General features: G+C 41.7%; 1 protein-coding gene across 4 annotated transcripts in view; it reads left to right on the plus strand.

Moving 5' to 3' along the window:
* Positions 1–23720, plus strand: part of LOC139554823 (A-kinase anchor protein 9-like) — a 139569-nt gene that overhangs the window by 48525 nt on the left and 67324 nt on the right. For all 4 annotated transcript variants that reach the window (XM_071367981.1, XM_071367982.1, XM_071367984.1 and 1 more), the window contains exons 16-21: positions 2037–2097; positions 4824–5192; positions 10068–10361; positions 13940–14038; positions 15032–15162; positions 21262–21452. In XM_071367981.1, coding sequence (XP_071224082.1) covers positions 2037–2097; positions 4824–5192; positions 10068–10361; positions 13940–14038; positions 15032–15162; positions 21262–21452 — 1145 coding nt within the window. The remainder of the gene's footprint in view (positions 1–2036; positions 2098–4823; positions 5193–10067; positions 10362–13939; positions 14039–15031; positions 15163–21261; positions 21453–23720) is intronic.

Raw genomic sequence — 23720 nt, forward strand, 5'->3', positions numbered from 1 at the left:
CAACACATCCTCCGAGAGCAACTTCTCCCAACCATCCAGGAACAGTTTGGTGACCAACAATGCATTTTCCAGCATGATGGAGCACCTTGTCATAAGGCAAAAGTAATAACTAAGTGGCTTTGTGAACAAAACAACGATATTTTGGGTCCATGGCCAGGAAACACCCCAGACCTTAATCCCATTGAGAACTTGTGGTAAATCCTCAAGAGGCGGGTGGACAAACACAAACCCACAGATTCTGACAAACTCCAAGCATTGATTATGCAAGAATGGGCTGCCATCAGTCAGGATGTGGCCCAGAAGTTAATTGACAGCATGCCAGGGCGGATTGCAGAGGTCTTGAAAAAGAAGGGTCAACACTGCAAATATTGACTCTTTGCATCAACTTCATGTAATTGTCAATAAAAGCCTTTGACACTTGTGAAATGCTTGTAATTATACTTCAGTATTCCATAGTAACACCTGACAAAAATATCTAAAGACACTGAAGCAGGAAATTGGAAATCCATATTTGTGTCATTCTCAAAACTTTTGGCCATGACTGTACATGATTCCATATGTGTCATTTCATGGTTTTGATGTCAAGGGTTTTTCTACGTTGTACAATAATAGTGAACGTGCCTCCCGAGTGGCGCATTGGTCTAAGGCACTGTGGCGCAGTGCTAGCTGTGCCACTGTATTATTTTGATATAAAAATGGCCAAATTGCCCGCTGGAGGTATTATCAGGCAGGTTTTAGCTTTTATTATTTTTGTTCAATACAGTATTCATTATTACATAGGGCTCTGATTATGTCTGTCGCAGTTGAATCTCATTGAGTAAACTTTATTGATCCCCAGAGGGTATAATAAAAACAATAGTTACGCTTTCCAACAGTAGACAATTTGAATGCTTCAGGTTGACCTTTTGATATAGTTCTTCACATGCAAAACACTGGGAGAGTCTAGTGAAGCAATGATAGCTTATCTGCCAGCAGCACAGCCCAGTTTATGAAATATTTACATGGTGTTTAAAAGTCTGTTAATTACTAACCCACAAAGTACGCTTTCTCTTGCCCAACATCTCTAGGCAAAGAGCAGAAACATCCGTCTCCCCATTTGGCCATCCTCAAGGTGTTTCCATATCAATAGAAAATTTAAGGGATAATTCTCCCAAATTTGAAAATGACATTTGTTTACCCTGTAAGTAGTCAATGGACACAGAGACTGCTCTGTCTTCACGCTTTGGGGTTGTTGCATGTTAATTTGGGGTATTTTGACTTACACCGGTGAGTAGTCTTGCTAACCAGCTACTGTAGAGGCCAGTCTCACTATGATCACCCTTAGCGGCATTGTCATAAAACAGATGTTTCTGGCTTTTAGGGATACACTATTTTCAACCTTTTCCCCTGAGAAACGGAAGTGAGGACTCCACTCAAGTGACTTTCTATGCATGCTACGTTAGGTTACGCTATGATAAACCATCTTCTAATCAAATGGGTATGATTAACTGAGATACTACTGCACCCTGCTGTTAAATTATATTAATACTTTGAGCCTTTTGGTATCGAAGCCTGAGGGCTTATTCAGGGCAAGGGTAGGTTACCGAACGTTCAGATAGAAATGTATCATGTACTAAAATAATTGCTTATCTGAATAACCCTCAGAGTACTTCTCTGTCATGTAGAATAATAGGGAATCGTATGTCGGTTCTATGCATTACATTTCTATCCACAAAGTTTCAAATATTACAGCCCACTGTACATGCCCCATGATGACATTGATTGATAGAATGGTGCCAGTTAGCTAATCCCAAAGGGGAATTTGGACAGGGCACTTTCGCTGTGCAATTCACACACAGTGGGTGGTTGAAAATTAACTGAACTTCAGACTTAAAGTAAATCATGAATTCCAATCTCCTAAAATAAGAAGTCAGATGTTGAAAAATAATACTAGTAGATTCACTTGTACGCTGTCTTCAGCATGGTGGATGTTTGTTTACCCTTTACCATTCACTAATGTCTTCGGTCTTTATATTTAATTCTGCCTTGTCTTTCAGCCTGTCCAGTGCTGCCCAGCTTGGCTTGCGGACCGAGGAAGAGGACGCAGAGGAACTAAAGGTTTGCTCCCTTCTCACTTAGCCAAATCTTCCCGTCACACACCACCTCTTCTCGAGGCAAAAACCCTGATTTGAATTAAGACACTCCATTAGCTGTCACTGCGAGCGATGGAGGAGGGGGATGAATGGAATGCTGCCTTTGGCTAAAATCTTCCCCAGATCCCTGGGTGACAGGCTGCAGTGAAATGCCACGTTTAAACCGATTTTTATCCTAGGGGAAGTTGAAGTGTCGAGGCGCCGGTTATGTAAGCGATTAGCATCGCGTGGATGCTAGCGTTAGCTACAGTTGAAGTCGGAAGTTTACATTCACTTAAGTTGGAGTCATTAAAACTCATTTTTCAACCACTCCACAAATGTCTTGTTAACAAACTATAGTTTTGCCAAGTCGGTTAGGACATCTACTTTGTGCATGACACAAGTAATTTTTCCAACAATTGTTTACAGACAGATTATTTCACTTATAATTCACTGTGTCACAATTCCAGTGGGTCAGAAGTTTACATACACTAAGTTGACTGTGCCTTTAAACAGCTTGGAAAATTCCAGAAAATTATGTCATGGCTTTAGAAGCTTCTGTTAGGCTAATTGACATCATTTGAGTCAATTGGAGGTGTACCTGTGGATGTATTTCAAGGCCTACCTTCAAACTCAGTGCCTCTTTGCTTGACATCATGGGAAAATCTAATGAAATCAGCCAAGACCTCAGGAAAAAAATGGTAAACCTTCGAAGTCTGGTTCATCCTTGGGAGCAATTTCCAAATGCCTGAAGGTACCACGTTCATCTGTACAAACAATAGTACCCAAGTATAAACACCATGGTACCACGCAGCCGTCATACCGCTCAGGAAGGAGACGCGTTCTGTCTCCTAGAGATAAACATACTTTGGTGCGAAAAGTGAAAATCAATCCCAGAACAACAGCAAAGGACCTTGTGATGGTGCTGGAGGAAACAGGTACAAATGTATCTATATCCACAGTAAAACGAGTCCTATATCGACATAACCTGAAAGCCTGCTCAGCGAGGAAGAAGCCACTGCTCCAAAACCGCCATAAAAAGCCAGACTACGGTTTGCAACTGCACATAGGGACAAAGATCGTACTTTTTGGAGAAATGTCCTCTGGTCTGATGTAACAAAAATGTAACTGTTTGGCCATAATGACCATTGTTATGTTTGGCAGAAGAAAGGGGAGGCTTGCAAGCCGAAGAACACCATCCCAACCGTGAAGCACGGGGGTGGCAGCATCATGTTGTAGGGGTGCTTTACTGCAGGAGGGACTGGTGCACTTCACAAAATAGATGGCATCATGAGGGAGGAAATGTATGTGGATATATTGAAGCAACATCTCAAGACATCAGTCAGGAAGTTAAAGCTTGGCCGCAAATGATAATGACCCCAAGCATACTTCCAAAGTTGTGGCAAAATGGCTTAAGGACAACAAAGTCAAGGTATTGGAGTGGCCATCACAAAGCCCTGACCTCAATCCTGTAGAAAATTTGTGGGCAGAACTGAAAAGGCGTGTGGGAGCAAAGAGGCCTACAAACCTGACTCAGTTACACCAGCTCTGTCAGGAGGAATGGGCCAAAATTCACCCAACTTATTGTGGGAAGCTTGTGGAAGGCTACCTGAAACGTTTGACCCATGTTAAACAATTTAAAGGCAATGCTACCAAATACTAATTGAGTGTATGTATGTAAACTTCTGACCCACTGGGAATGTGAGGAATGAAATAAAAACTGAAATAAGTCATTCCCTCTACTATTATTCTGACATTTCACATTCTTAAAATAAACTGGTGATCGTAACTGACCTAAAACAGGGAATCTTTACTAGGATTAAATGTCAGTAGTTGTGAAAACTGAGTTTAAATGTATTTGGCTAAGGTGTATGTAAACTTCCGACTTCAACTGTATATACTACTACGGTAATCAAGTCTTCGCCTGCATTAAAGGAAGATTCTGTCTACATGAGTGACCCGGTCCGTTTCAGTCAAGTCTCTCACGATCAATCCACCTCCCGCTTGTTCACTTGCTCTCGCTACCTCCCTTGCTTTCCGGTCTAGCAGCGTGAGACGCTGATTCTCACATCAGAGAAGAAAGCCGGAGAATAGAGGAGCTCAGAGATTGAGGGAGACAGAAAGAAAATACAGAAATAAAGGGTTAGAGAGGGAGGAAAAATGGAGAGATGTCCGGTGAGAGAGAGAAAGATGTGGAATGCATAGAGTAGACTGTAAGGTGGAGGGAAAGGGAGAGGGGGAGGTAGGAGGAGAGTGATAGAAAATGAGTTATCGAGAGCAACCAACACCAGGTGCTATTATAGCACAATAACGATTCACTAAGTGAGAGGCATAGCTGAAAAAAAGAGAGAAAAAGGAAAGACTTACTATTGTAGCTTGACGTAGTGGTGCTCTAGCCGAACTGAAACTCTACTCTATAGGATGTCTGACTTCTATTTATCAGTGCATCATTCAGCCTTCAAGGCATAGGAAGTAGAATCAGTTAATTTCTCTCCAGTGGGTGGCTGAGGGGGAAGGGAGGGGGCACACACTCTGAAAAGCCTCTGGATCTTTCCCTCTTTTCTCCTCTGACCTTTGCTCAATTCCTATGTTTTTCTCGCCGCCTCTCCTATTTTTCTTCCATATACGTTTCCCTCTGGTTAATTTATTTTTATGTCTGTGTCTATCCTATCCCCATCCTATTCCTTGTCCACTCCTCCCCCTCGTCTCTAGCTGGTGGAGGAGGATCCGTTGTTGGTGGGTCTGGACGCGGAGCTACACGGGCCGGCCAAGTCTATGGGCATGACGGCGCTGCTGCAGACGCTGAGGAGAGCGCTCTACCATAAGTACCACCAGGAGGTGGCAGCGCTGAAGGAACAACAGTGTGCTGAGCTCACCAGACTCAGAGAAGAGTGGGTGCAGGAAAAGAGAGAGAGAGGGAGAGAGGAAGGAGAGGAGGACGTGTGGTTGCAGGTGAAGCCGGATCCGGAGGGCATCAACGGGAGCAAATGCTATATCAAGGGACCCAGCACGGAGGACCAAGGCGACCAAGGTGTGCAGGAGAGGAGACACCAGGAGAGGGTGGAGGAGGAGATAGCTAAGGTAAGAAGTTGACTGCCGAACAGGGACAATTATTTAAAAAACGAAAAACAGAGTTATTGTAGGGTACAGACAAACTTAGGTATGAAATTCATGTTTTCTACATGGTTAAAAAAAACTTGATTTCCTAACGACGAACATTTTCGTATTCTGAACAACCTCCATTTCTGACGTGTTTGTATCTCTGAGGTCCTAATGTTCTTTGAAGAGTATGACCAAAACTGGTCTTGTAGAATGATTTAAGACTAACAAGCAAGAAAACATATCCTAAACATATCCATATGCGCTAACTGAAACTAATTGTATGGATTTTTGTCCTAATAATAATGTAAAATTAACATCTGTACAGAAAGACTCTTGTGAAGGCCAAATTACAGAGGAGGAACTTCTTGATGCAATTAAAGCCTTTAAGGCTGGGAAAACTCCAGGGCTAGATGGCATACCAGTGGATGTATACAAAACCTTTTTTTATATATACAGAGGACCACTATTAGCATGTTTTAACCACTCCTATATAAATGGTATATTATCAGACACGTGACAAGAAGGTCTGATATCATTATTACTGAAACAGGACCCAAGTGGTAGATCCAATCCATAAAAAAAATTGGAGACCTCTTACACTTCAGTGTTGTGATGCAAAATCCTAGCAAAATGCTTGGCGCATAGAATTAAAAAAGTAGTGTCAGATATTCTTCATCCTAATCAGACATATTTGCTCCAATGTAAAAAACCTAAGACATGTACTGGAAACAATAGAATACTATGAAATATCGGGGACACCAGGCCTAGTTTTCATAGCTGATTTTGAAAAGGCTTTTGATAAAGTACGACTGGAGTTTATATATAAATGCCTAGAATATTTCAATTTTGGGGAATCTCTTATAAAATGGGTTAAAGTTATGTGTAGTAACCCTAGGTTCAAAATAGTAAATAATGGCTACCTAGAGTAAAACAAGGTTGTCCACTATCGGCATATCTATATATTATTGCCATCGAAATGTTGGCTGTTAAAATTAGATCAAACAATAATATTAAGGGATTAGAAATCCATGGCTTAAAAACTAAGGTGTCATTGTATGCTGATGATTCATGTTTTGTTTTAAAACCACAATTAGAATCTCTCCACGGCCTCATAAAGGATCTAGATACTTTTGCTATCCTCTCTGGATTAAAACCAAATTATGATAAATGCATATTTTACATTTCCGTGTAGTTTACCAATTAAATGGTCTGACGGAGATGTGGACATACTCGGTTTACAAATCCCAAAAGAAAGACATGATCTCACTCCAATACATTTTTATAGAAAGTTAGCAAAAATAGATAAGATCTTGCTACTGTGGAAAGAAATTATTAAAGCGTTAGACCTCTCACTAAAGGCATCAATCATACAAAAGTTATACTTAAATCCAAACTGGTTCTCTAGTAAATTGGTAGGAATGTCATCCTATGTTCAAGAATGGCCTTTTTCCCTTTATTCAGATTACATCTGCTCACTTTCGGTTGTTTGAAAAGGAAATAATCTCCAAAATATCGTCATTTTTTAAACAAGCCTTAGAAAGTTGGTTGCAATTTCAGTTTAATCCACCAGAAAAGACAGAACAAATAATGCAACAAATATTGTGGTTAAACTCAAATATACTAATTGATTAAAAAAAAGTATAATTTTTGTGAATGATAACATAAATAGAACTGGTGGAGTTATGTCACACATGCAGCTAACACAGACAAGTGGAAATGTCTGCTCTACCCAAAATTACTACCAACTAATTGCAGCCTTAATGGAAGAGGCAAGTAGAAGGGGAAAAAAGTAAGGAAACTTGTATGTTGGCCCTGTATTAATGAACATAAATGGTTAAAGAAAAATGTGATAAATAAAAACATTTACCAATTTCATTTAAGGACCAAAAAACTGACAGCTGTGCCATATAAATTGCAAAATAGTTGGGAAGAGATTTTCGATGTACCCATTCCATGGCACATGGTTTATGAATTGATACGCAAAACAACGCCTGATTCAAAACTTATAATTTTTCAATTTAAATTACTGTACAAAATTCTTGCAACCAATAGAATGTTATATATATGGGGGATACAATCTTCCCAGCTATGCAGATTTAGCTGTGAGGAGACAGAGTCATTAGATCATTTATTTTGGTATTGTTCATATGTAGCTCGTTTTTGGTCACAGGTCCAGGAATGGCTGAAGAATTGCAACATTTGCCTAGAACTAACGCTTCAGATAGCAATACTGGGTGATTTGAAAAGCCATAGTCAATCAATCAATAACATAATTATTTTAGCAAAAATGTTTGTAAATTAAAAATAATCTGTAGAAGCTATGAGAATATAAAGGTTCAGTACTTTTGTGAAGCATCACAGCTAAAAAAATATATGGCAAATAGAAATCCAAAATGGATTGTGTTGAGAGATAGATGGGAGGGGTTGAATGGAGCTGAAGGGTGGGACTAATAACAAGATAACCAATGGTAAACATACGGGGTCTGTTTGATTGTATATAGGTTCAGAAATTTTGTGAAATAGCACAGTTACAAATAGAAATCAAACTGGATGGATAAAAACAAACAAAATATAACTATTGTAAAATAGATTGTGTCTGTAAAATGTGTATAATATGTATAAACTAAAGATAGAAGCCTAAGTGTTATTGTTTATTAGTTTACTCCAATTGGGGGTGGGGTGGTAGGGTTTGCGGGGAATAATAAAGGTATATTCTAAAAAAAGAATATATATATATATAGGTATGTGTATGTATATACAGTGGGGAGAACAAGTATTTGATACACTGCCGATTTTCCTACTTACAAAGCATGTAGAGGTCTGTAACTTTGATCATAGGTACACTTCAAATGTGAGAGACGGAATATAAAACAAAAATCCAGAAAATCACATTGTATGATTTTGAAGTAATTAATTTGCATTTTATTGCATGACATAAGTATTTGATTAGCTACCAACCAGTAAGAATTCCAGCTCTCACAGACCTGTTCGTTTTTCTTTAAGAAGCCCACCTGTTCTCCACTCATTACCTGTATTAACTGCACCTGTTTGAACTCTTTACCTGTATAAAATACATCTGTCCACACACTCAATCAAACAGACTCCAACCTCTCCACAATGGCCAAGACCAGAGAGCTGTGTAAGGACATCAGGGATAAAATTGTAGACCTGCATAAGGCTGGGGTGGGCTACAGGACAATAGGCAAGCAGCTTGGTGAGAAGGCAACAACTGTTGGCGCAATTATTAGAAAATGGAAGAAGTTGAAGATGACGGTCAATCACCCTCGGTCTGGGGCTCCATGCAAGATCTCACCTCGTGGGGCATCAATGATCAAGAGGAAGGTGAGGGATCAGCCCAGAACTACACGGCAGGACCTGGTCAATGACCTGAAGAGAGCTGGGACCACAGTCTCAAAGAAAACCATTAGTAACACACTACGCCGTCATGGATTAAAATCCTGCAGCGTACGCAAGGTCCCCCGCTCAAGCCAGCGCATGTCCAGGCCCGTCTGAAGTTTGCCAATGACCATCTGGATGATCCAGAGGAGGAATGGGAGAAGGTCATGTGGTCTGATGAGACAAAACTAGAGCTTTTTGGTCTAAACTCCACTCGCCGTGTTTGGAGGAGGAAGAAGGATGAGTACAACCCCAAGAACACCATCCCAACCGTGAAGCATGGAGGTGGAAACATCATTCTTTGGGGATGCTTTTCTGCAAAGGGGACAGGACGACTGCACCGTATTGAGGGGAGGATGGATGGGGCCATGTATCGCGAGATCTTGGCCAACAACCTCCTTTCCTCAGTAAGAGCATTGAAGATGAGTCGTGGCTGGGTCTTCCAGCATGACAACGACCCGAAACACACAGCCAGGGCAACTAAGGAGTGGCTCCGTAAGAAGCATCTCAAGGTCCTGGAGTGGTCTAGCCAGTCTCCAGACCTGAACCCAATAGACAATCTTTGGAGGGAGCTGAAAGTCCGTATTGCCCAGCGACAGCCCCGAAACCTGAAGGATCTGGAGAAGGTCTGTATGGAGGAGTGGGCCAAAATCCCTGCTGCAGTGTGTGCAAACCTGGTCAAGAACTACAGGAAACGTATGATCTCTGTAATTGCAAGCAAAGGTTTCTGTACCAAATATTAAGTTCTGCTTTTCTGATGTATCAAATACTTATGTCATGCAAAAAATGCAAATGAAATACTTAAAAATCATACGTGATTTTCTGGATTATTGTTTTAGATTCCGTCTCTCACAGTTGAAGTGTACCTATGATAAAAATTACAGACCTCTACATGCTTTGTAAATAGGAAAATCGGCAGTGTATCAAATACTTGTTCTCCCCACTGTATGTGTATGGATATATTTACCCCCAAAATATATGGGGGATTGGAAATGATGCAGACAATTACCTTGATGGAAGCAACAATCTTTCCGCAATACTTAGCTGATCCACCCCTTAAGAATTTAAAAAAAAAAAAAAAAAATGTAAAAACATCCTTGAGAATATTGGTGAGTTCAGGCATTTGGCTATTTTTTTTATGTGCAGCCTTTGTATGTTTAAAGCACCAGCTGTATCTTAGGGCGTAGTGAATCCTGTGAACTTCAAAAAAATAACACACACGGTGTCGTAAGTACTTATGTACAAAGCATGTATTCTAACCTGCTCCAAGGTGTTTTTGATAGGAAGATGCTCTTTTAGCATTTATTTGTGAGGAGCAGTGCTTTTAGTCATTCTATCTAGATTGAATTGCCTTTCAAATTTATTTGAAAATATACATTTAAAAATGTTTTGCCTTTCACTTGTCAACATTACATTTAAACCATTCCACTATGATGGGCTCATACGCATATCTCCTAGGTCATAGTTCAGATGTCGGTGGAGTTTGCCCAGCAAAGCGAATTGGCCCGAATAACCAAGAGCGCCCGCGAGACCACCTCAGCCATGCAGACCCAGTCCGAGGAGGACGAGGCAGGGGTGGAAGAGGAGCAGCAGACCACTAGGAGCTCACTCACCAAGGGCATCTCTCTGGAGGAGGTGCAGAGGACGTTCGTGGAGGAAAAAGAAAGGCTGGAGAAGGAGCTGGAGGAGAGGACTGCGGAGCTCCATGGGATTAAAGAGCAGCTTTGCCGCAGAGGTCCAGGATCTGAGCAGGTTAGCATTGGGGGATTTCTGGATAGTTTTTGATTTGCACAGTAGCATGTGTTCATTGTTTGTATTTGGGGTTACAACACCTAGGTTGGCATTAGTTGCTAAGATGCACAGGCTTAGTACTTGGATGCGTTTTTAAGCTCTTCGAAACTTGCAATCTAACCACATAAAACCACTCTCCGTAGAAGCTGAATGTAGTTCTGTGTTAAATGACGAGTTTGAAAATGAAGTGAAGTGATTTTCATTCACCTGCCAAGTATTGTCTTGTCTAACCCATTGCTCTCAATATTGAGAAGCACTTAGTGGGTTAAACCACTTGATCGCCTAGGGAGGGATATTATTATACCTCACATGGTGTGGTTTGCTTTGTACAAACCCTTCAGGGGCCTTTTGAAGGATAACACTGTGTCCTTACACTCGTTGTCTCCCTCGCTCCTTCTCCTTCTAGCTCTTTTTCTCAATACTTTTTTAGCCTAAGCCATAGCCTACTAACACATGTCCAAAGTTTCCTAATCGAAGAGGCTGTGACGTCTAACCGAAGATGCTTCACTTGGCCGCAATATTGGCTACACCCACAGGGGCCTTATTTTCATTAGGAAGACCGTAGCCTGTTTGCTAGCATTGTCACCAAAAGTATGTATGAGACATAAACTAACGCAACACCAAAAAGTATATGCCATAGTAACTTTTCGTTTAGATTTTTGGCATTGCTAAAGGGTCTAGCAAGCCTCAATGTAACAGTGCTTGCTTACTTTCCCTGAAAGCGTACAGTAGATATTTCTATGTCCTCATAAGTGGTAAGTGTGGGAGAAAATATAAGCACCATTGTGGTATGATCTGAGTACTTGAGCTGTCATTCGAGCCCTGTGTTTTACACGCTTGAGATACAGTATTTATGCTGATTTAAATATTCATTTATTTTGAAAGCTCACTGTGTGGATGTCCTGCTCACACTCATGGTGTGCTGCTGACACACACACACACACACACACACACACACACACACACACACACACAAACACACCCCTTGCAACGCCAAGCTTTTCACAAAACATTTATTGCATGATTAGGCATTACTTGCATGATGACGTTGGATGCCGGGTTTGATGTTCATAATGTGACGAGAGTCCTCCTAACACACTAAAGACAAATCCTGTAATGTTGAAGACAACTTGGAAAATAAGTTGTTTACAGTTGAAGTCGGAAGTTTAACACCTTAGCCAAATACATTTAAACTCAGTTTTTAACAATTCCTGACATTTAATCCTTGTAGAAATTCCCTGTTTTAGGTCAGTTAGAATCACCACTTCATTTTAGGAATGTGAAATGTCAGAATAAGAGAGAGAATGATTTTAATTTCAGCTTTTATTTCTTTCATCACATTCCCAGTGGGTCAGAAGTTTACATGCATACACTCAATTAGTATTTGGTAGCATTGCCTTTAAATTGTTTAACTTGGGTCAAACGTTTTGGGTAGCCTTCCACAAGCTTCCCACAAAAAGTTGGGTGAATTTTTGCCCATTCCTCCTGACAGAGCTGGTGTACCTGAGTCAGGTTTGTAGACCTCCATGCTCCCACACGCCTTTTTCAGTTCTGCCCACAAATTGTCTATAGGATTGAGGTCAGGGCTTTGTGATGGCCACTCCAATACCTTGACTTTGTTGTCCTTAAGCCATTTTGCCACAACTTTGGAATTATGCTTGGGGTCATTGTCCATTTGAAGACTCATTTGCGACCAAGCTTTAACTTCCTGACTGATGTCTTGAGATGTTGCCTCAATATATCCACATACTTTTCCTCCCTCATGATGCCATCTATTTTGTGAAGTGCACCAGTCCCTCCTGCAGCAAAGCACCCCCACAACATGATGCTGCCACCTCCGTGCTTCATGGTTGGGATGGTGTTCTTTGGCTTGCAAGCCTCCCACTTTTTCCTCCAAACATAACGATGGTCATTATGGCCAAACAGTTCTATTTTTGTTTCATCAAACCAGAGGACATTTCTCCAAAAAGTACGGTCTTTGTCCCCACGTGCAGTTGCAAACCGTAGTCTGGCTTTTTTATGGTGGTTTTGGAGCAGTGGCTTCTTCCTTGCTGAGCGGCCTTTCAGGTTATGTTGATAGACAGTGGGGAGAAGAAGTATTTGATACACTGACGATTTTGCAGGTTTTCCTACTTACAAAGCATGTAGAGGTCTGTAATTTTTATCATAGGTACACTTCAACTGTGAGAGACGGAATCTAAAACAAAAATCCAGAAAATCACATTGTATGATTTTTAAGTAATTCATTTGCATTTTATTGCATGACATAAGTATTTGATCACCTACCAACCAGTAAGAATTCCGGCTCTCACAGACCTGTTAGTTTTTCTTTAATAAGCCCTCCTGTCCTCCACTCATTACCTGTATTAGTTGCACCTCTTTGAACTCGTTACCTGTATAAAAGACACCTGTCCACACACTCAATCAAACAGACTCCACTTAAATTACAGACCTCTACATGCTTTGTAAGTAGGAAAACCTTCAAAATCGGCAGTGTATCAAATACTTGTTCTCCCCACTGTAGAACTTGTTTTACTGTGGATATAGGTGCTTTTGTAACGGTTTCCTCCAGCATCTTCACAAGGTCCTTTGCTGTTGTTCTGGGATTGATTTGCACTTTTCGCACCAAAGTATGTTTATCTCTAGGAGACAGAACGCGTCTCCTTCCTGAGCGGTATGACGGCTGCGTGGTACCATGGTATTTATACTTGCGTACTTTTGTTTGTACAGATGAACGTGGTACCTTCAGGCATTTGGAAATTGCTCCCAAGTATGAACCAGACTTGTGGAGGTCCACAATTTTTTTTTCTGATGTCTTGGCTGATTTCTTTAGATTTTCCCATGATGTCAAGCAAAGAGGCACTGAGTTTGAAGGTAGGCCTTGAAATACATCCACAGGTACACCTCCAATTGACTCAAATGATGTCAATTAGCCTAACAGAAGCTTCTATAGCCATGACATACTTTTCTGGAATTTTCCAAGCTGTTTAAAGGCACAGTCAACTTAGTGTATGTAAACTTCTGACCCACTGGAATTGTGATACAGTGAATTATATGTGAAATAATCTGTAAACAGTTGTTGGAAAAAATGACTTGTCATGCACAAAGTAAATGTCCTATCCGACTTGCCAAAACTATAGTTTGTTAACAAGAAATTTGTGGAGTGGTTGAAAAATGAGTTTTAATGACTCCAACTTAAGTGTATGTAAACTTCAGACTTCAACTGTAACTGCAATTGCCGGATTGTGTTTTTTGGTTGTCAGGGTTGTTCATAGCTGGAGTTTGCATGCATTTAGGCTACTTTTTCCCCTTTGTGTGTGTGTGGAAGAGGTTGCATGTATAGAGACATGCACCACCAACTTGACAAACGTGCACAGGCGATAGGTGTTTGCTCAGCTACCACATAGTGTTCACGCCACTGCATCACAAATGTTCTAACATTTTGAGTCGAAGCATCAAACTGCCATTTTATGTCATTGTGAATGCGATCATTTTGGTTATTGAATAAATTAAGGCTACTTGCTTTTTTTTTATTGCAGATGGGATATTCCTCTGAGGGAGAGAGTGAGAGAAAAGCAAGTAGAAAGAAGGAAAGAGCAAAAGCGCAAGTGAAAAGCAGAGTCTCACAGAAAGAAAAGGTAATGTTTTTATTTTAAAGTTCAGTTGCACCTCTACTACTTTCCACCTCAGCCTAAATGACATCGGAGTTGCTCTCAGAGTCCATAGTGATGATGCAGTTTTTCAGTGTTTGATGGAGACTTACTATCAGTAGTGCGAGTTGGAATGTCTTCGGAGTTGTGTTCAGAATCCCTAAATGATATTCAGTGTTTGATGAATGGAGACTCACTTTCAGTAGTGTGATTTGAAATGTCTTCAGGCTATTTTTTTTGCAACCAGCCCCCGAAGGCCCATGATGGCTGTCGCTTTTGGCACCTTGATGTGTTTAGTTATTAATATGTTATACCCTCAGTACATTAAATCCTATTAATCTATTGACTGCGTTTACTGACGTTCAGTTGGCACTATGTGCTCTTTGCATAATAGCCTAACTTATTATGACATGAAAAGTACCTACTCTTTTCGTTTCTAATTTAAATGTCAAACTGTTAAATCTCAACCAAATGACGAAATATAAAGATTGAAGCTCAAAGGTAAAGAGATTGTTGGAGAAACCTCAACAGCCTTCACCAGTACACACAATGTGGTCATTTAGGAATGAACATGAACATCTCTTGATTAGCGTTCTATCGGAATGAGCAGCATTTCTGTTCCCTCACCATGAGAGGGAGCCACTCTACTTCCTGCATCAGCCCTTGACTCTGGTGCACCTGTTGCCATAACAGCACAAAGATACTAGTGTTTCCCTAGCTTCCATGGATTTGTGTATGTGTGTATGTGTGTGTGTGTGTGTGTGTGTGTGTGTGTGTGTGTGTACTGGTGCGCGCTGCGACTTTCGTCTGATTTGAATCCACTTTCCTTATAATGGTCATGCCTTCAGCTTGCCTGGCCGTCGCCATCTCATGTTTCCAGGAATCGTCAACACAGTGTGAAAGTCTGTGCTTGTCTGTAAACGGGTGATAATGACAGGGCTGTTGTCGTTCTTCTCCCTCCTGCCGGTCCATCCACTGAAGAAGAGGGGAGAAGAGGAAGGTGAGGAAGATGAAGAGGTCAGGAGGAAGAGGGCCATGGGTGGAAATATCTCGTCACAAGATAGAGAGGATGACTCTTCTTGTCCAGATCATCAAGTCATCACTACTGAGAGGTATGACTAGAGAATGATAGAAATGTTCTATACTTTCAGTTTCATTTATATTGTAGAGAACATACGTGCACGTGTCATGATTTTACCTCTGCACATTTATTGTATATTTTTGACCAGGGAATTGTTGAATTTTTTTATACCCACATTCAGTGCCTTTGGAAAGTATTCAGACCCCTTGACTTTGTCCATATTTTGTTACGTTACAACATTATTCTAAAAAGGATTTAAAAAAAATTTAATCCTCAGCAATCTACACACAATACCCCATAATGACAAAGCAAAAACAGTTTTTTAAATTTTTCCCCCAAATGTATTAAAAAGAAAAACCACACACATTATTTACTTAAGTATTCAGACCCTTTGTTACGAGACTCGAAATTGAGCTCAGATGCATCCTGTTTCCATTGATCGTCCTCCAAATGATTGTCTCGCCTGGTTTACCAACTACTTCTCTGATAGAGTTCAGTGTGTCAAATCGGAGGGCCTGTTGTCCGGACCTCTGGCAGTCTCTATGGGGGTGCCACAGGGTTCAATTCTCGGGCTGACACTCTTCTCTGTATACATCAATGATGTCGCTCTTGCTGCTGGTGATTCTCTGATCCACATCTATGCAGACGACACCATTCTGTAAACTTCTGGCCCTTCGTTGGACACTGTGTTAACTAACCTCCAGACGAGCTTCAATGCCATACAGCTCTCCTTCCGTGGCCTCCAACTGCTCTTAAATGCAAGTAAAACTAAATGCATGCTCTTCAACCGATCACTGCCCGCACCTGCCCACCTGTCCAGCATCACTACTCTGGACGGCTCTGACTTAGAATATCAAATCAAATTAAAGTTTATTTGTCACGTGCGCCGAATATAACAGGTGTAGACTTTACAGTGAAATGCTTACTTACAGGCTCTAACCAATGGTGCGGGGAAAAAAGGTATGTGTGTGTGTGTAGGTAAGTAAAGAAATAAAACAGTAAAAAGACATTTGAAAAAAGAGTAGCAAGGCTATATACAGACACCAGTTAGTCAGGCTTATTGAGGTAGTATGTACATGTAGGTATCGTTAAAGTGACTATGCATATAAGATAAATAGAGAGTAGCAGCAGCGTAAAAGAGGGGTTGGGGGGGCACAAAATGCAAATAGTCCGGGTAACCATTTGGTTACCTGTTCAGGAGTCTTATGGCTTGGGGATATGTGGATAACTACAAATACCTAGGTGTCTGGTTAGACTGTAAACTCTCCTTCCAAACTCAAATTAAGCATCTCCAATCCAAAATTAAATCTAGAATCAACTGACTATTTCGCAACAAAGCATCCTTCACTCATGCTGCCAAACATACCCTCGTAAAACTGACCATCCTACCGATCCTCGACTTCGGCAATGTAATTTACAAAATAGCCTCCAACACTCCCCTCAACAAATTGGATGCAGTCTATCACAGTGCCATCCGTTTTGTCACCAAAGCCCCATATACTACCCACCATTGCGACCAGTACGCTCCCGTTGGCTGGCCCTCGCTTCACTCTCGTCGCCAAACCCACTGGCTCCAGGTCATCTACAAGACTCTGCTAGGTCAAGCCCCACCTTATCTCAGCTCACTGGTCACCATAGCAGCACCCACCCATAGCACGCTCTCCAGCAGGTATATCTCACTGGTCACCCCCAAAGCCAATTCCTCCTTTGGCTGACTTTCCTTCCAGTTCTCTGCTGCCAATGACTGGAACGAACTGCAAAAATTACTAGCTTTAAGCACCAGCTGTCAGAGCAGATCACTGCACCTGTACATAGCCAATCTGTAAACAGCCCATCCAACTACCTCATCCCCATACTGTATTTATTTATTTATCTTGCTCCTTTTCACCCCAGTATCTCTACTTGCACATTCATCTTCTGCACATCCACCATTCCAGTGTTTAATTGCTATATTGTAATTACTTCACCACCATGGCCTATTTATTTCCTTAACTCCCGTATCCTACCTAATTTGCACACACTGTATATAGACTTTTTTGGTTTCCTTTTTTTCCCTACTGTAATATTGACTGTATGTTTGTTTATTCCATGTGTAACTGTTGTTGTATGTGTCGAACTGCTATGCTTTATCTTGGCCAGGTCGCAGTTGCAAATGAGAACTTGTTCTAAACTTGCCTACCTGGTTAAATAAAGGTGAAATAAATAAAATAAAAATTCTACACCTTGATTGGAGTCCACCTTTGGTAAATTAAATTGATTGGACAAGATTTGGAAAGCCACACAACTTTCTATATAAGGTCCCACAGTGCATGCCAGCACAAAAACCAAGCCATGAGGTTGAAGGAATTGCCCATAGAGCTTTGAGACAGGATTGTGTCAAGGCACAGATCTGGGGAAGGGTACCAAAAAATGTCTGCAGCATTGAAGGTCTCCAAGAGCACAGTGGCCTCCATCATTCTTAAATGGAAGAGGTTTGGAACCACCAAGACTCTTCCTAGAGCTGGCCGCCGTCAAAACTGAGCAATCAGGGTGCTTACCAAAAACCTGATGGTCATTCTAACAGAGCTCTTGAGTTTCTCTGTGGAGATGGGATAACCTTCCAGAAGGACAGCCATCTCTGCAGCACTCCACCAATCAGGACTTTATGGTAGAGTGGCCAGACGGACGCCACTCCTCAGTTAAAGGCACATGACAGCCAGCTTGTCACCCAAAGGACTCTCAGACCATGAGAAACAAGATTCTCTGGTCTGATGAAACCAAGACTCTTTGGCCTGAATGCCAAGTGTCACTTCTGGAGGAAACCTGGCACCATCCCTACAGTGAAGCATGGTGGTGGCAGCATCATGCTATGGTTGTTTTTCATCGGCAGGGACTGGGAGTATAGTCAGGATTAAGTGAAAGAGGAACAGAGCAAAGCACAAAGGGATCCTTGATGAAAACCTTCTCCAGAGTGCTCAGGACCTCAGACTGGGGCAAATGTACACCTTCCAACAGGACAACGACCCTAAGCTCACAGCCAAGACAACACAGTAGTGGCTTCGGGACCAGTCTCTGAATGTCCTTGAGTAGCCCAGCCAGAGCCCGGACTTGAACCCGAGGAATCATCGCTGGAGAGACCTGAAAATAGCTGGACAGCAACGCTCCCCATCCAACCTGACAGAGTTTGAGAGGATCTGCAGAGACGGGGAGGAACTCCCCAAATACAGGTGTGCCAAGCTTGTAGCGTCATACCCAAGAAGACTCGAGGCTGTAATCGCTGCCAAAGGTGCTTCAACAAATTACTGAGTCAAGGGTCTGAATACTTATGTAAGTGATATTTCAGTAAATTTTGTATTTTTTATGAATTTGCAAAGAATTCTAAACCTGATTTTGCTTTGTCCTTGTGGGGTATTGTGTGTAGATTGATGAGGGGAACGATTTAATCAATTTTAGATTAAGGCTGTAACTTAACAAAATGTGGTTAAAGTCAAGGGGTCTGAATACTTTCAGAAAGCACTGTATAAACTGATAAAAGGTTAGACGGACAAGGGACCTGATCTATACTAAAATGTCTTAAGTATAAGTTGTGTTCTAGACTGACTATGACAATGTAATACTTTTATATAAGTGGGTTTTAGCTACTTTATTTTTATTGTTTTCTTCAAAAAGAGATGTATGCAGTGAATATGACCAAGCACCACATGTTTCAAGAAAAAGTATGTGATTTCGGCATATATTTGTCATCAAATTTGATCTGATCTTCATCTAAGTCACACCAATAGACAGAGAAGTGTGCTTAAACTAATAACACACAAATTATTATATTTTTCTTGTCTATATTGATTACATAATTTAAACATTCACAGTGTAGTTTGGAAAAGGTATGTGAACCCCGAGGCTAATGACTTCTCCAAAAGCTAATTGGAGTCAGGAGTCAGCTAACCTGGAGTCCAATCAATGAGACGAGATTGGAGATGGTTGGTTAGAGCTGCCTTGGCCTAGAGAAAACACTCCCAAAATGTTGCTTTTAAAAAAAAAAAAAAAAAAAAAAAAAAAAAAAAATCCCCTTTATTTAACCAGGTAGGCCAGTTGAGAACAACTTCTCATTTACAACTGCGACCTGGCCAAGATAAATCAAAAGCAGTGCGACAAAAACAGAGTTACCACATGGGATAAACAAACGTACGGTCAATAACAAAATAGAAAAATCTGTATACAGTGTGTGCAAATGAATTAGGGAGGTAAGGCAATAAATAGGCCAATAGAGCCAAAGTAATTACAATTTAGCAATTTACACTCGAGTGATATATGTGCAGATGAGGATGTGCAAGAAGAAATACTGGTGTGCAAAAGAGCAGAAAAACAAAAACAAATATGGGGATGAGGTAGGTAGTTGGTTGGATGGGCTATTTACAGATGGGCTGTGTACAGCTGCAGCGATCGGTAAGCTGCTCTGACAGCTGACGCTTAAATTTAGTGAAGGAGATATGTCTCCAACTTCAGTGATTTTTGCAATTTGTTCCAGTCATTGGCTGCAGAGAACTGGAAGGAAAGGCAGCCAAAGGAGATGTTGGCTTTGGGGATGGCAAGTGAAATATACCTGCTGGAGAGCGTTCTACGGGTGGGTGTTGCTATGGTGACCAGTGAGCTGAGATAAGGCGGAGCTATACCTAGCAAAGACTTATAGATGACTTGGAGCCAGTGAGTTTGGCGACGAATATGTAGCGAGGACCAGCCAACGAGAGCATACAAGTCGCAGTGGTGGGTAGTATATGGGGCTTTGGTGACAAAACGGATGGCACTGTGATGGACTGCATCCAATTTGCTGAGTAGAGTATTGGAGGCTATTTTGTAAATGACATCGCCAAAGTCCAGGATCGGTAGGATGGTCAGTTTTACGAGGGTATGTTTGGCAGCATGAGTGAAGAAGGCTTTGTTGCGAGATAGGAAGCCGATTATAGATTTAACTTTGGATTGGAGATGCTTAATGTGAGTCTGGAAGGTGAGTTTACAGTCTAGCCAGACACCTAGGTATTTGTAGCTGTCCACATATTCTAAGTCAGAACCACAAGAACCTCTATTCACAAGAAGCATTGCCTGATTTGAACCATGCCTCGGGACAAAGGAGATCTCAGAAGACCTAAGATTAAGAATTGTTGACTTGCATAAAGCTGGAAAGGGTTGCAATAAGTATCTCTAAAAGCCTTGATGTTCATCAGTCCACGGTAAGAACAATTGTCTACAAATGGAGAAAGTTCAGCACTGTTGCTACTCTCCCTAGGAGTGGCTGTCTTGCAAAGATGACTGCAAGACCACAGCGCAGAATGCTCAATGAAGTTAAGAAGAATCCTAGAGTGTCAGCTAAAGACTTGCAGAAATCTCTGGAACATGCTAACATCTCTGTTGACGAGTCTACGATATGTAAAACTCTAAACGCTTTGCTGCCTCGGGCCTGGACCGCTTGCTCTCATTGACGGAAAAATAAATTCCGAAGTTTATCAAGACATTTTGCAGGAGAATGTAAGGCTATCTGTCTGCCAATTGAAGCTCTACAGAAGTTGGGTGATGCAACAGGATAACGTCCCAAAACGCAGAAGTAAATCAACAACAGAATGGCTTTAACAGAAGAAAATACGCCTTCTGGAGTGACCCAGTCAGTCTTGACCTCAACCCAATTAAGATGCTGTGGCATGACCCCAAGAGAGCAGTTCACACCAGACATCCCAAGTCCAAAATTAATCCAAACCGTTGTACAGGTCTGATCCGCAACTACAGAAAACGTTTGGTTGAGGTTATTGCTACCAAAGGAGGGTTCACATACTCTTTCCACCCTGCGTTGTGAATGTTTACATGGTGTGCTCAAAGACATGAAAACGTATAATTGTTTGTGTGTTGTTAGTTTAAGCAGACTCTCTATTGTGACCTAGATAAAGATAAGATCAAATTTTATGACCAATTTATGCAAAAATCCAGGTATTTCCAAAGGGTTCACATACTTTTTCTTGCCACTGTACATATGTAGTTAACCAAAGCACTTGTGCGTCTTGCCAACCTCACCCGTAACAAAAATATTTGTTTTAAGTGAATGAAAGACCATAATCTTTGCTCCCACCAACATTTCATATTTTTGTTTATTTTCTTCTTTCCACAGGAATCTGCTGCGTAAGGCTAACGAGAGCCTCCGACAGGTGCTGAGTGATGTGCTCAAGACCACAGCGGCCGCTGAGGAGACCATCGGGTGCCATGTGGAAGGGCTACTGGTACCCCCCTCCTCCTCACAGAGACCCACCTGGCAAAGAGCAGTTGGCGAGCCCTTTAGGCCTGTCACAGGGGCTGCTGAAGGTTCGTTGAGCAGCCAATTTCAAATCAACCCCTACTACCACCTATGCATGTTGTGAGAGGCACACACCTGTAAAATGGGGTCAGCAATATTGCTCCTCCGGGCCTTACTGGTGTCACAGTTAATTAAGCTACATCTCTAACAAACACAACTGATTACACTTAACTGAAGAGCATGATTAGTAGCTAGGGCTGCGACAAACGTGTGACACCAATTATTATTATATTTTTTAGTTATTTAACCTTTATTTAACCAGGGAAGTCAGTTAAGAACAAATTCTTATTTACAATGACGGCCTAGGAACAGTGGGTTAACTGCCTTGTTCAGGGGCAGAACGACAGATTTTTGCCTTGTCAGCTCTGGGATTCGATCTAGCAACCTTTCGGTTACTGGCCCAAAGCTCTGAACAGTAGGCTACCTGATGCCCCTTCAAGCCCCCTTGGGGATCGGAGTCTTGGAAGAGCACAATAGCACTCCATCAAGATGATTTAGATTTCATTAAATAGAGCCAGAGAAAACCTAAAGATACAATGAGGTAAGGGAGAGAAGAAGAGGTGCAAGGGTTGAGGTCTGGGTGTGTGACAGAAATATACACAGGAGAGGAAAGAAAGATGGAGACAGAATACTTATTGCCAAAAATGCCCATGTTGCATATTATAATTAATGAAGTCCTGACAGTTTCTAACCATTATTGTCAGTCTAAAGAGGTCCTGCCAGACTGGTTACCTGCTGCCTTTCTTTATGGAACCTTTTTCTATGGGACCTATGCATCACATTAAATGAATTGTTGATGTACACTCACCCCGTTCATGACAATTGTTAGCTCCTATAGACAGAGAGTCACGTGGCCGTGGCTTGCTGTATAAAGCAGGCAGACAGGCAGCGAGACATTCAGTTCCTGTTCGATTGAATGTTGAATGGGCAAAACGAGTGACCTAAGCGACTTTGAGCGTAGTGTGATCATATGTGTCAGGCGTGCCGCTTCCAGTATCTCAGAAATGGTCAGCCTCTTGGGCTTTTCATGCACGACAGTGTCTAGGGTTTACCGAGAGTGGTGTGACAAACAAAAAACTTCTGGTCAGCGGCAGTCCTGTGGGGGAAAACCGCTTGTTGATGAGAGGTCGAAGGAGAATGGCAAGAATCGTGCAAGCTAACAGCGGGCCCACAAACAGGCAAATAACGTCGCAGTATAACAGGGATGTGCAGAATGGCATCTGTTGTTGGTCCTTGTCACGGCTGGGCTATTGCAGCAGATGACCATGCCGGGTTCCACTCCAATTAGCTAAAAACAAGAGGAAGCTGCTCCAGTGGGCATGCAATCACCAACAATAGACAATTGAGGAGTGGAAAAACATTGCATGGTCCGATAAATTCCAGTTCCTGTTGCGTCATGCTGATGGCAGAGTAAGGATTTGGCGTAAGCAGCATGAGTACATGGCCCCATCCTGCCTGGTGTCAATGGTACATGCTGCTGGTGTGGGAAATGTTTTCCTTGCACTCGTTAGGTCCCTTGATACCAATTGAGCAACATTTCCATGCCCCGAATAATTCTGGCTGTTCTTGGGGCAAAGAGGGTTCCAACCCGGTCTAGATGGGTGTACCTAATAAACTGCCCACTGAGTGTATAGCGTTAACTTTGCCAATATTCAAAACTTGTATACAGTTTGTGTGAAAGTCAGCTGCGTACCCAACCAAGCTGCTAAAGATACAGGGGGAAAATTCCTATACTGAACAAAAATATAAACACAGCATGCAACAATTATTAAGATTTTACAGCGTTACGGTTCATATAAGGAAATAAATAAATTGAAATAAATGAATTAGGCCCTAATCTATTGATTTCACATGGCTGATGAGGGGCGCCGCCAATCAGAATACGTTTTTCTCGACAAAAGGGCTTTATTACAGACAGAAATAATCCTCTGCATCCCCTCCAACCCTCCTCAGATGATCCCTCAGGTGAATGGATATGGAGGTCCTGGGTTGACGTGGTTACACGTGGTTGTTAGGCCGGTTGGACATACTGCAAAATTCTCTAAAACTACATTGTAGGTGGCTTATGGTAGAAAAAATGTACATTTAAATTATTTGTCAACAGCTCTGGTGGACATTCCTGCAGTCAGCATGCCAATTGCACGCTCCCTCAACTGGAGACTTCTGTGGTGTTGTGTGACACAACTGCACATTTTAGAGTGGCCTTTTATTATCCCCAGGACAAGGTGCACCTGTGTAATGATCATGCTGTTTAATCAGTTTCTTGATATGCCACA

Source organism: Salvelinus alpinus, chromosome 26 (genome assembly GCF_045679555.1).
Source record: "Salvelinus alpinus chromosome 26, SLU_Salpinus.1, whole genome shotgun sequence".
NCBI classification, from domain to species: domain Eukaryota; kingdom Metazoa; phylum Chordata; class Actinopteri; order Salmoniformes; family Salmonidae; genus Salvelinus; species Salvelinus alpinus.